General features: G+C 42.6%; 1 protein-coding gene across 1 annotated transcript in view; it reads right to left on the minus strand.

Annotated features, from left to right (window-relative positions):
* Positions 1 to 6,834: 6,834 nt before the first annotated feature.
* PTPN14 (protein tyrosine phosphatase non-receptor type 14) overlaps positions 6,835 to 14,592 on the minus strand; it is a gene marked incomplete at both ends in the record, with an annotated part of 71,101 nt that continues 63,343 nt past the window's right edge. Inside the window, 3 exons of the mRNA XM_080342017.1 lie at positions 6,835 to 6,963; positions 11,818 to 11,981; positions 14,073 to 14,307. Coding sequence (XP_080198143.1) covers positions 6,835 to 6,963; positions 11,818 to 11,981; positions 14,073 to 14,307 — 528 coding nt within the window. The remainder of the gene's footprint in view (positions 6,964 to 11,817; positions 11,982 to 14,072; positions 14,308 to 14,592) is intronic.

Consider the following 14,592-nt stretch of genomic DNA (forward strand, 5'->3'; position numbering starts at 1 on the left):
ATAAAACTGCACCAGATCTTATGATTCCAGAAAGCCAAGGCCACTCACTTAGCTACAGCCAAGCCCAGGAGGAAGGCACCAGCTGACTATTTTTATCTGAACTTTCCTTTGTCAAGCAAACCCTTGTCCAGTGAAATAGGACCATTGTTTCAGAAAACCTGTCCAGGGCCCAGGTAGATTAACCGAGCATGCACACCAGTGGGAGCCTTGCCCTGCAAAACCTGGATTGTGGTTTACAGAGGTTCTTCAAAGTTCACTGTGGCCCTGGCTGTGCCTCCCACTTTAACATGGGAAACTAAGGCAAGCACAGTAGGTGCAAATACAAAACCTTAACCTGGTATAGGACAGAACACGAGCATATGTTTCCTTGAAAAAAATGGTTTATTGTATATTGTGAATATGAAGGACAGCCTTACCAAAAAACTGTAGTGACTGAAGACATTCTCATATTTGCAAAAGCATACAAGAAACTATTTACACAAAGGCAGTGAAAGGAGTAAAAAAATTATTGCAGTCAATTAATGCTGAATAGAACTTTATAAAAAGAGAAAGAAAAGAAACAGTGCAAAAATACTGTCAAAAGTAATCAGTTCTATACACAAGATAAAACTGACAAGCATAAGCTTATGTACTGATATGAATAATACATTAGAATATAAAATAGCATGCATAGATTTTTTTTTAAAGGCTTTCAATAGCATAGAATAGTTCTGCCATTCAGCCCTAACAGGAGGGAGTGTGAGGCAGGAATGGCAGATAACCGATGTCTCATTTCTCTACAAAATGTGTACACACAACGGGGCTCTGAGATTCTGATCACTGTTCTGTGCTAAACTGTCATGTACAGAATTACAGAACAAATAAAACAGGAAGCATCAAATACTGAAGTAAAACAGGACAGTAAAATCCAGTGACATAAAACTTATTTAAACATGTTATTTAACACGTCCCACACAATTATATATGGGAATATTACAGTCATCTGCATGTGTAAACTTTTTTCCTTTGTAGAATAGCTAAAGAAAAGTACTTACACTAATGAGGAAAACATGATTTCCATGTGGAGCAATCTCAACAGGATAAACTTCTTATTAATGGTATTTCTGGCACTAAAGATTTGTTTTCTTTTAAAGACCAAGTAGCAGCAAGAAAATACTTTCTTTTAACATACACAAAAAGGAAGTTCTTATAGATGTAATGTATAACTAAGTTGCAGAACTCACCAAGACAGGACATTGTGAAGGCCAGAGGACTAAATGGGTTCTGAAGTAAAGGTGAAAAGGTGAAGTAAAGGTGACCCATGGAAGATGGATCCATCAGTAGTTATTTAACACAGTAAGGGGGATATAACTTTCGCCTCAGGAAGCCCCAAAGGGCCTGGTTGGCAAGTGGGCTGGAGGGGCTGAGCACCCTCCTCTAGATGCATTTGTATTTCTTCCTCAAGTGTCAACTCCCAGCCACTGTCCAGGCTGTAACCCCCACCCTGCACTGGAAGTAGTCTGGGGGAAGCTTTCCTCTTTTATTCCTGCCTGCCTAACCAGGGAACACGGCCCCTGAAACACCTGGAGCTGAGTGTCCAAAACACCTGAGTCCTTCCCCAGGTGATCTGGAAGAGTGAAAATTACTAAGCACTATATTCATTTTAGGGATCAGCTGAAGTACTAGTCTTGCCCTTGCTGTTAAAAAGCACGGGGATTCTTCAGTGAAAGCTGCTGTTTTACTGCTGGCTCCCAGTTCGCCCTCCAGAGGCAAAGTCCTGCTGTTGTAGCTTGTAGGGAACTCAGCACGGGCGCACGCAAAGCACAGGCAACACAACTAGGAAACACCAGCTGAAAAATGGCTGAGAGGAACCAAGGGAAGTGTAGTCTAAGATACTCTAAAAACATTGACACAATTTATTTACTTTAAATATTTATATAAACAAACACTGCTATTTTTGACCTGTCCACTAAAGGTTTTTTTTTCCACAATCAACAGTAGTTTATCTATGATTAAGACCTCCCTCTTCTGTTGTTGGCCCAACAGCCCAGGCAGCCAGCTGTTCCCTTCCTCAGATCACAGTCCCTGCAAGCCAAGGCTACACACAGTCCTCCTCTGTACAGACACATCTGTAGTTCTCATAGCACCAGATTCTACAAGAAAACGTCTCCAGGAAGCTAAGAATGAGCTGAGGACAATTACCTTTGGGGTTTTGGACTTGGAACCTTTCTCTTGTTGGCATCAAAACCCATCTCCAAAGTCCATATGGTTTGGACTACACATCAGCAGATTTATACCCATTTTTGTCGAGGGGTTGGCCAAATGCCATTTTCACGCAGCGCTTCCCTTTCAAGGTCAGTTCTGGTATTTGTTCCCTTAAGGTGCCACCCTCCCTCTCTGGTTGGGAAGTGCTCATTTCCACGGAAGACAAGCAACAGAATGTAACTCTGACCCCTCCGAGTGCTGCACTAGAGCTGCTGCATGCTGATGCTTCCACTTTCTGAGCACATGGTCTCAAAGTGCCAGCGAAGCTGACAACAGTTCAGTCATCGCCTCCTCCCAGGAGAGCGGTGGGAAGTCAGCTGCTGTGATTGCAGCATGGTCAGTAGCTGCTGAATTTTCCCCGTAGATTTGTGAGCTATATCCAAGCATGAGATTGCCCATCAGCGTTTATTTTAGAGTCACTTGTGGGCTATGCAGGTATTGGATCAAAAAATAACCTATTAGCTTAAAATGACCATCTGTATTGAAGCACTGAGACTTATTCTTTTCCAACCTATGTTTTGTCATTTGCATTTTGGTCTGTTTAAAAGAAAGTAATTTAAAAACAAAACCAAAAGGCAAGCAGCTCTTGAAATCATGCAAATATTTAATAATATTTGTAGCTGAGGCAACTGATTTAAATAAGTAGAACAGAAATGTCCTTCAGTATACTTTTTATGAAGGACTGCATTAGCAGTAGGTTGAATAAGTTCTCACAGATGTGTCTCCTGCCAGCTGACACTAGTTTAGGGAAAAGGTATTTCTGATAAAGCTGAGCATTTAGGGTCCCTATATACCTATATAGGAGGAAGTTTATGGGAATCACATCTTTCCTTAGGTAGTCAAGGCCAAGAGGTGCCAAAGGGGCCTGTGGAGGAGCTGGAACAAGCAGGACAGCAAACATCCACCATCCTTCGGTGCAGCCTCTGGAGGATGGAAATGGGGCATCCACAGCACTGAGCAGCATCAGAACTCAGCCCATGTCTCCCATCCTTGATCACGCAATGTTAGGCATGAAATGCTCAGACCGTAACTTCCACCAAAAATGTGATGCCAGCAACCTCAATACTATCGGTGGTAAAAGTTTAAAGAAAAAAAAAGGGTCTTAAATTGAAAAATAAAATACAAATGAAGAGTGCACAAATAGGAAATCATACACAATGGATTCCCAAGTGTGATTTACTCACCCGCTCTGAGTTCTCTCAGAAAATGTTGGGGAGCATCGGCTGAACCGTGCCAGACCACAACGTGGGCACCTTGGGAGGAGACTGCCTGTGTCAAACTTTAAGGTGCAGCTCCATTCATTGATCATTGATGCATCTTTGTGAGATTTTTCAGTCCAGACTTCACTCCAAATAGATGAAACTAGTCTCTTAGAACCCACCCACTCTCATCTTTTGATGTTAAAAAAACCCATATAAGAGACAGCAACTCCGAAGCGCCCCCGTTTTCTACTCAAGGGCTCTGCTGTTGAAGTCTGCAGGACAGAAACTAAATGGGACTGTTGCTTTAAGTCTCATGCCCTTGTTCCCACTATGAGTAATGAAATTGGATGCAAAATGCATTTTCCTGTCGCTCCCTAAAGGTTAGGAAACGCTGCCCAAACAATTTCGGGCCGATAAAACGACAACAGGTTCAAAGTCAGAAGGTTCAGTTTTTCCCCTATAAAACTGTCTCACATTTCAACTATAAAACACTGGCATGCTGAGGTTTGGTTGCAAGCTGGGGTGGAAAGGAACCTCTGAAGACGCGCACCAGCCCAATTAACTTATGACATTAGCAGATCTAGTCCAGATAAAATCTAGCAGGAAAAATTACATTGAAGTCAGATGAAAGGAAAAGTTTAAAATTAGCATTCTTTGACAATGAAAGGGAAAAAGTGAGTTACATTGGCTCTATCTACCACAACAGCCACATTAGGAGTTAATTGAAAATGACTGTTTACTACGTGGCCACTTACTTGGCTCATTAATAAGCACCGACTTAATTTGGAAAGGATTTTTGGTGCCATTTTGTAATTAATATTTTTCCAAGACACCAAGGGTGCATCTTTGCATAACAAACATTTGCTTCATTTTCTTCCTTTCAAACCCAGCTCTGTACATTCTCTTATGCAATAACTTTCCTGCTCTCACTGTAGAAACAGAAGAATTCATTTCAGCCAAGAAGAGCTGAATAATAAAACATAGGAACAGATTCTTTTCCCTCCTGATTTTCTACTTCTCACATCCAAGTGGAGCAATGGGACTTGACAGCTCTGAGTTCTAACTCAATTCATCATTAGGAAATTATTCAAAAAGCTATAACGAGATAACTAATTTAATACACTTTGCTTCAAGGTTTATTCCTTGGCTTGTTTCCCAGATATAAAGCATCTCTGCGCAATTATCATGCAGATGCCGCTGAAAAGACTTTAAATGCTTGCTGCTAATTTAACAAGAGATATGTTGGCATTGGCAGAAGAAATCATAGGAAAACTCAAGTTGATTGAAAACTCAACCCTAAAAGGAACATGGTCAAGATATTATGGCTAAATAACTCCTCACCATTTGTTGATAGCTAAAAGCTGCTACCAGAATCCATGTCACCTCGTTAGTCTTGTATTGCAGAGTTCAAAATCAACACAGCACTTTTAAACATGTTGAAGAGAAATTCTTGTACAGAGCCTTAGCTGAAGCTCCCACTGATTTTAGGGAAAGGTGTGTAGGTCCCTTTAGTGCTGAAGATGAGAGTGCTTTGTAGGCTTAGGCCGTTATACATTGACCAGGAGTTCGGAGGTGGGGGTACAACAGAGAAACAAAGATGGGACTAAAAGATGAAGTTTTATCTGAGAAAGGGACACCAAGAAAAATAATATCAGCATGACAGAGTAACTGCATTGCATCGCGTGTGCAAGAGGCTGTGAAATCTTGGGGATTTCTGAAAGGGATGCGACTGTGTGGTTACTATCACTTCTAACTAATTATAAGTAAATGCTACCATGCACACACTGCAGTATAGTTAATAAGGTGATTTGCTCCGGTGAAATCAACAATTTGGAGAAAGGGGCATGCACCAAGTTGTGCAAAACAGCTGGCCAGTGCTGAGGTACACAGGGTGAGGAAGATAGGAGAACAGGTCTGACTGCTGAGATATACACGACACGTGGAGTTTTTCTTATCTGTCACAGACGTCAGTGTTGGCTGAGGGCAGGCTAGCTGAGAATCTGTGCCCTTGATATGCAGTGGAGGAGGCTTGTTTCCCTTTTCTGTTCTGATTGTAAACTTCAAGGCAAGGACCATATTTCCTTTATGTATTTATACAACATCCTCTTGAACCTAACTGGAATCCCTGAACACTACCAGGATAAAATAATAATTAAAAATGGGAGGGAGAATCCAAAGTAAGCAGAGAAGAGAGATGATCTGTGCCATTTAATACAAAAGACACCCTAACAAGTGAGGTTTGCCAGTACCGAAAGGCAGACTGCTCCATATCTTCATAAACCACACGACAGTGATGGGGGAAGAATCAAGGCAGACGCTGAGCTAAAGCTCTCAAGGGTCACTAATTTGGAGATCTCAGATACGGAGAAAATAACATATCGATAATTTTGACAAAGTTCAAATGACTAGAAAGTAAAATGATTACAGCGCTGGAGACAAGAGTTCAGATGTGAAACTAAGGCAGCTGGAAATGCCTAACTTACATGAGATTCCTTTCCTACAGGAGGTGAGCCTCCAGGGCAAGAAAACTTTCAGTGTAATTCTTGAGAAGGTGCTTGAGTTGTTTTCAGCTGTTGTTAGTTGAAATCCGTCTGCTGTTCAACCCACAGGCCACTCCATTTACCAGAAAGCCTCATTCCCTGACTCCATCCTGCTCTGGGTCACTGCACTTTACCCACCCCTCCTTCAGCTCTTATAAAGCCCTCGAAGGATTACAGACAGTAGCAAAGGCCTTGTTTAACAGATCCAATACTGCTTTTTACAAGGAATAATCTAAAACCGTAAGTGTGCAATTTAAACAGTTTAGCACCCAAAACTGTCCGCCCTCACAAGGTCCTGTGTTTGAGCCCCCTGCAACACATCCTGCTGCATGTGCAGAGGCTCAGGTCTCCCTGCTCCAGGCCTGTGCTCCCTCAGCTTCCACTCCTACAGAGCTGCAGCTGACATCTAGCAGGTCCTGTTTCTACCACGGAAGCCACATATCTGGGTCCAAAAACGTTCTTTGTGGGAAAAGCCCACTGCCCAGTAAATGTTCATTTTCACAAGCAGTGCAGCAAAACAAAAGCCAGTAAAACTACTTGGACAAAGGATTGCTTTCCTTATGGACATGTTACAATGCAGACCAGTCATGTCAAATGTGGTTCAGTTTGAAGGTCACTATAAGTTTTACAAGTTATTAAAGTATTTCACAAGTTATCCCAAGAAAAATAAATTATGTCTTGTATAAAATAATCCACGGGAGACTCTAGTAAAGAACAATAATTCCTTACTTTCAAGACAACTTCCAAAAGCGTAATATATGCACAGAGTGTTGTCAAGGCAGTTCCCCTTGTTCACCAGTAAGGTTCAGTCAGATCCACAAAGCTGGGTCTGGGATGTTTGAAAAAGATTAAATAAGTCTGGAGTTTTGCAGGAACTGGATGAGCACCTGATAGACAAATTTGTACTGGGCGATGGTCTGGATCATAAACATCCTCTGCTCCCGCAGGTGTCTCAGCATCACAGGAACGTCCACTTTCTGAAAAGCAAACAAACAAAAAAGCATAAGTATGTGAGTTCATTAAATCAAACAATCAGTCTCAAATATCAGTTATCTGACCCAGGGAACTGTATTGCAGTTATATAATATAATGAATTATAACCAAGCATGGTGAAATACTACAATTTCCTTTCATCAACCTTCTATTCAAGGAGTATGACAGTAGTACATACAGGTCACTGTGCATCATGTGCTCTCCCCACTAAAGCTTACAGGAATTTCTGGACTGATGTAAATGGGCAAATGACCATTGTTATTTGCCATTGTGTTCCAGTTGTGTACCACTGATTACCTCGCAGCCGATCATCAGCTGAACCTAATAAAAGGCTGCTTCTCTCTGGAGTTTTTCCTGCTTTGATATACCTATTTTCAGCTCAGTAAAATAAACCAAATATATTGTATTACCTCAGGTTAAGGGCTAGATATATCAGGAAGGTCTACTATAAAACTTAAACAGCCAAGATTATACAGCTCTATTCACTCTACCACTAAATGCATCAACTGGCCCTGCAGCCACTTGTGTGCTGTGCTCTGATCCGTGGCTAAAATTATTTACAGAGGGAGGATCTGAAAGATTTTTCCAATGGCAAGTAGGTATTGGGATCATAAGAACAAAGGTTCCTTAGACAAAATTAAAAGTGCAGGCAAATTACTGATCCTTCCAGCTCACTGTCACCAAAAGATCCAGAAACTCTGACACTTGACCTCCCACAGCCAAGTTTATGCTGGCAAATAACACTCCAGAAGAAACACCTCTGTGAAGTGAAACAACAACCCCCTATCCACAAGCCATGTTTTGCAGACTTCAGGCCAGCCTTGCTCTGTTGCTGTCTACTGAACATCCCCTAGCAGCTGGGACACATCGGTGTTCTCCAAGAAGGCACCTTCCAGCTTTGTTTCATCCGAAAGAAATTCACTTGCATGCCCTGAAAATGCTCTGCAGCAGGAACTGGAGCACAGTAAGCAGGGATGGGTCAGGAGATCTGCTGTGCAAGTACCCCCTAACCCCATCGGGTGCGGGCACAGGCACCCTGTCACCATCCAAATCAAAAAACTAATGAGCTGTGAGAAACAGAAGCCCACGAGGTAAAGCTTTAGAAACGACCGCAAATTTCATTAGGGGTTACCATCATATTTCCTGCATTTAGGGTGCAAAAACCCCGATGATGTTATTGTGCTTTATCTGTTACAACAGGTACACGAGGAGCCATTCAGGAGTCATTGAGCCGTGAAGCTCAGCCTGCCAGGCTCCAATTCAAAGAGCGTGTAATACGACCCAAGGTGACGGATACAAATTTTCTATAGGAGGAATAAATGCAAGCACTAAGATTCAGGCTATTTTTGAGGAAGCTCTTGAGCAGTTTAAGATATAAAACTGAAGAACAGTTATTCTATCAGGTGACAAAAACTGCACTTTGTAATGCCAGATTGCCATTCCAGAAAGACAAAAAAAAGGAACTTAGCAAGCCTTTTGGCTGAGATGAGAAATATACAAGTGCATCCAATGCTCTCCCCACTAAAGCTTACAGAAATTTCTGGACTGATGTAAATGGGCAAATGACCATTGTCATGTACCACTGATTACCTCGCAGCCAGTCATCAGCTGAACCTAATAAAAGGCTGCTTTTATATATAATATACAAGTGACAGAGAAACAAATTAAGGTTGCTGCGAACCCTTGGAGGTGCAGCTGAGCACAGAGTCGGGTTCCGTGCACACTGGAAGCTTCCTATAAAGTTTAAAATAAAAATCAAGCTGCATATCCATTTCTGTCTGTACATGTAAAACTCAGACTCTCCATTCCATGTAAACAAGCCCTAACTCATACACTATCGCTTTCTGACAACAAGGCTAAATATTCTGCCACATACCCCAACAAGCTTTTCTAAAAGGACATCTCTAGAGAGTCAACAAGCGTAAAGATATGTGATGAGTAATGTCCTATTATTTTCAAAGAGGTGCAAAGCAAAATGTGAGCTCCTTCCAGTTAACTCAGAGAAATTCTCCCCATGGACTCAGATGCTTACGAAAGTCTTTGCTGAGCAGAGTCACGCAGAACCTGATCTCACCTGCGCAACTGCAACAAAAGCTCAGGCCAGCTTCGACCTGCACATCACATTCCTCTGTCAGCAGTTTGGTGATTTTTTTCTGGGCACACAGTGATGCATGCACCTCCTCAAAATGGATTAGGCTTTGACTTCATCTCAGAACTGAAAGAAAAACCCATCCTGCCTATTCGACCTCGCTATTTGTAGTCAACATGGCATTTTACTCCAGGTGAGCAGAATCTTCAAACTCGCCTTCATCACAGCGTACGTGCCAAAAAAAAAGACACACGATGCTTTGCTAAGGTGGCATTTGCAAAAAGAACAAACGAAAATGCGACTCATTTCTGACACTCAAACTAAAAGATCTCCCATATGAAAACGCACTGCAGCTGCAATCATGAGTTAACGTCTCAGTGCCAAGTCCGAACTAGAAGCTGGTAGTGCACGATCTCAATTACTTTCTTGTTCTATGTGTCTACAGCAGTAAGGGTGTAATGATATGACATATTACTTGCTATACAGCAAGTTACTGAAACTATATCCCTGCAATGAGATACAGAGTTTTAGACTCAAGCAGCAATTGCCCAGAAGCCACGGAGACTGAAGCTGTATAAAATCATGGCTTTTTACCTAAACCTCAAAATCAAGAGTTGTGGGTTTAGTTCCAGCACTGCTGCAGACTTTCCAAGATGGTCTGTATCAGGGTTTTTCACCTCCCTCTCCTTTTTTCCTTCACTGTTAAAACGTTAACATTCACACATCTACTTTCTAGGACAGTTCTGAGGAAATAAATGCATTTATAAGACTAAAGAAAACTTAAAAGTAATGTCATTTTATATCAGAAAAAAAAATTAATCCTACTTAAAAATAAACCAGTGAAACTGCTGCATGAAAAGGAACGTTCTCTGTGCAGAAGGAAGTATTTGTCACAAACTGAAAACATGCTGTTAAGATTTTTAATCTTTTTTTTTTTACATTAGGTTTTAACAAACCAAAAATATTAACTTAGTACAACTTAGAGCAACAAAGCCCTTAAGGAAAAATGTCTTTAATATTAATGATGATTTTCACCATTCATCAAGACAAAAGAATGCTTTAATTAAGAGACACCAGAGAAATCCCTTATTATTGAGCACTACCATCAGCTCCTACTGAAGCTGATGAGAATTCCTCTGAATGACAAAGCTCAGCCCCTTGCTCTGATGTTGAGGTCCTGCCTTTATCTTCGCTTGCTACTCAGCTGCTCTCTGCCAAACAGGTGGCTTCTGTAAACCGCAGACAATCGGAGGCGGCCAGGCCTGTTTGCGTGTGCTCCCGGCATGCCAGCGGCAGGCAGAGGTTACCATAAAGCAGCTACACGGCTGCTCGCAGCTCTTGTCGCGATACAGATTTCCTCTGGCGTGCAGAAATGTCACGGCTGCTGCGTGAAGAGCAGGAGCAGTCACTTCCAGATGCCAAGAAGGCTCAAGAGTCAGAGCCGTTGCCCCACACAGGAGCAGTTACTGAGCAGCAGTCAGCACAGGGAGCTGTAGGATTCCCAAAGCACACACCTATTTGTCCTTTCTGCCTGGCCCACTCTTTCTTCCCCTTCCCCCCCCCCACCTACCCCACCCCCAAATAAAAAGGAAAGGAAAAAAGTGTCAATTGTGACACAGCTCAACAGGACAGCTTCACTTCTAGTGAAGCTCAGACTTAGAGGAGGTTCATCTCAGCTGATCTGAGCCCAGGATCTCCGTGTGTAACTACAGAGTAACGAGCTGCTGGACGGGGCTAACAGAGCAGAGAACAAAAAAAGACTTCTTGCATCATCTTTCTAAAAATCAGTGATGAAGAGAAATGTGCCCTGGTACTTGCCTGCTTTAGGACTCAGGTTTTTGAATGAGCCAGAAAGCTGAACTTTGCAGAGTGCCTTGCACAGAAAGGCTCCAATCTGTACCTCCTCTATGGTAACACAAGAAAGCAGGTGAGCATTTTGGGTGCGTACATCCAGTCCTCCCTGAATTTCAAGCAACTCATCCAGTTAATGATGAATGGGAGGGACAGATGATATACAACTATTTGTCACTCTTGCTGCATTTTTATCTCTACAACAGGTTTTGTTCTTTAAGCAGCTTCTTTGGCAACAGAAATCCCCAGTTGCAATGGCTGTTGTGTTGAAACTGTGTGGCACATTGCTATTCAAGATGGGATGTTCTTCCTGGACAGTTCCCCAGTGACACAGGACACAGATGAAAAGCAAGTTGCTACACACGGTTACTCTGCCAGTGCTCTTATTCTTACCTCCAAACTGTATTACTAGTCTGGTAATATTGGCTGCAGTTCCTAAAGATTCCCCAAAGTACACACGCCTCTTTCTTAAGACACAATTAGGTTTCATTCCAGATGAGAATAAAGACAAGAGAGAGGAGGGAGTCCAAGGAATTAATTTAGAGAGCAGAAAACTTTAGTTAAAAGAGCAAGGAAGCTGACATTATTCCCCAGCATCTCTCAGGTAGTCCTCACAAACATGCAGTCTCTAGACTGTTAATTAAATACAGGTATGAATTAGACTAAATTCTTAAAAGAGAGAAAAAAACCCTAATTTTGAATGTATCAAAATAATGCATAATATCACCTCAACAGGAAACTACAAGTAATGTGCCATGGGAAATCTCTGCCCATTGCATTTAAGGCCCTTGTCTTACAAAGGTAACAGAAATAAAGCTTTTTAATTTTAACCTCGGAAATGTAGCTAGTTAGTCAAGGAACAAGCTCAGGGTTTGTCCTGAGAAATAAGCTGACTTACTTCATTATGCTCTAAGCACCCGATCATCAGTTCTGTCAGGATAACCACGCCGGTCCTGCCCACCCCCGCGCTGCAGTGAACCACGATGGGAGGGTTGCAGGTGTTGCTGCTGTCCAAGACACTGTTGGTGTGGCGACGCACCGACTGGATCTCCTCCAAGTAGGCTGCAAGAGAAAATGCAGGCAAGGTTGCAAACACCTATGGGTCTAAACATAAAAATTAGGGAAAAAGAAAGAATACGGAAAAGTCATTCTTTGTCAAAGTGGCAATAATTTTCATTTTTTTTTTACAACGTGTTCATTATTTTGGCTGAAGTGCACTGAACAGCACTGAATCCAGCAAGTACCAGCTGGGTGTCAATTATTACTTGGGAGTCTGCTCCTTTAAATTAAATAGTTCTTCTAAAAAATTAAATTCTCTTATCCCTCTGCAAATCTCCAGGTCCCCTAAGCAGATGATTCTAGACATTACTTACAGCAATTTCTGTTATTAACAGGCTGGGATCAAAATAGCATTTAAGTCCCATTGAAACTATTGCGTGTGGAAGCCCGTATCAGATGGGAAGCGAGCACCCAGCTGCCCTGCTTCCCCCTCCCTCCCTTGTGGAGTGAGACAGAATCTCACCCACTGCTCTGCTCAGAGTTTCTTTCTCAACAGCTACGAGCCCTTCTGGGAGCTCACTGTCTCAGTTTTCCCTGAAGCCATATCTAGAACAGTTGTCTTGTGTGGCTGTCCTGGTGCTGTTCAACGCATTCTACTGTCAAACAGCACAGAGAACCTGACATGCCAGAAGCTCACCTGGTTAAACAAACGCACCATAAAATACAACTCCTACTCTGACTTCTAAACATCATTCCAGCATAGTCCAGGTGCATGGCAAAGATGAGGGACCTCACCCAGACAGATACATCCACACGTAGAACTCTCCCACCAGTCAGAGGGTGACATGAGATCTGAGCTCAGCTCTCCTGCCCTGACTCTTGGGGTCATGGCCCTGCAGCCTGAGCGGTCCTTTTGACACAGGCAAGCTGTGGCTGGAGGCCTACTAACATCAGAACAGCTAAATTTTAATCCACACAGTGAAGCAGGACTCTACATGGTGTCAAACAATGGGATGGAGGAAATGGGGTCAATCAGGTTCCAGTTACTGCCGTGCCCAACCACAGCTACACGAGTTGGCAGGAGACAAAAAGTACGAAACAAAGTAGGAATTGGGCAATCGCTTTGCCTTAAAGACAGCGCCCATGGCAAAAGCCAAAACATCATTTTTATCTTCTACCTTGATGACAGACCTGGGAAAAGCAGACCATGTTGTTTACACCAAGTTTATATGCTGCAAAGGAGAGCAGATCACGGAAGGACTGTAGCTGTGGCAGGACTGAAGTGGAGCTAACGTGCCTTGCTGAGAGAGGACTTTGCTGCAGAGCTACGCTGCTGCAGCTGCAAAGCTTGCAAGAACTGCAAGGGCAGGCATCTCCAGCACATCAGCGCACCAGGTAGAGACTCCATCACACCCTACTGTAGCACCAGAGATGTGGCTTTAGTTAAATAATGGTTGAATTTCTATTACTGAATATGGTAGTGTTTATTACTTGGTAAAAAGTAGGAAGCACTATTAACTCATTACTGGTGAATATAATGGTTGTCAGTTCAGAAATGCATGAACCGAGACCACATTTAATTGGGAAGGCCCTTGCCATTGCCTGGGTACATGCGGTTGGGAGAGTGGCAGAGAGTTCAGACGTACTGCATGCACGATGGAGCTCCATGCTCTTTTGCAACAAGTCCAATGCCTCTGCACCACTGAATGCTGCTGTCAGCAACAAGGACCTGCTATGGAACTGGAGAAGTTGTGCCCTGTTTCCCTAATGTCTGAACCTCTCTCATCACATTTGTGTACAGCCTTGTACCACCTACACTCATTGGGTAGCCAGGAAGTGGCAACAACTTATATCAAGAGATCAGCCAGCAGAGGTATCCTATCATTTAAAATTTCCCAAGTCTTTAGCACTGTTGCTGCTTCTGATTTTTCCTCCTGTTATGCCAGATCGTTCAGGACCAAAACCCTCAAACACCTTAGCTCCTGCATCTTGAATCCCACTTTTTTCTCCAAATCACAGCAAAGCAGCACAATCTAGTTGAGGCCTTTGTATGGCACAGCAATAAGCATTTAATATCAATCCCAGCTCTAACTAGGTACAGTGAACTGAATTCGGTGTAAGTAGCTTTTTCTTGGCAAATCAAAGAAATCTTACATAAAAAGCCTTGGACTTCTTCTGGACACCCATGGTCTGGCCAGTCGGTATACTGCAAATGCCACACTGTCCTCTCTTGTCCAGAGAGAAGATGCTTGACCTTCAGACCAGTAGTTGCATAGCAGCCGGAGTCTGTGCGGAACTTAGTTGTCACCTTGAACTTGCCATAAGTGGCTGAGCTGTGCTTAGAGCCCAGTTTAGGCCAATAGCGATGACTCTTACTTCTTCCTCCCTCCTTAACAATAAACAAGAAAAGCCATTAGTTCCTGCAATTATAATTCTCTACAAAGAGAGAGCATAAAACTCTGCAGATAAACCAAGTATTCTTATTTCAAACTACTGGAAGAGCAAGGAACATCCCACAAAGTAAAGAAAATATCCATTAAAACTCTCAGCCATATAATATTTTTAAGTGTAAAGATGCTTGAAGAACTAACTCTTGTGTCATGGCAAAAGTCAGCTACTGCCTACAACACCTCGGTAAATTTTCTCCTGGGGAATCCTCTTCTTTAAATAGAAG

Source organism: Nesoenas mayeri, assembly GCF_963082525.1.
Source record: "Nesoenas mayeri genome assembly, chromosome: 3".
NCBI lineage: Eukaryota > Metazoa > Chordata > Aves > Columbiformes > Columbidae > Nesoenas > Nesoenas mayeri.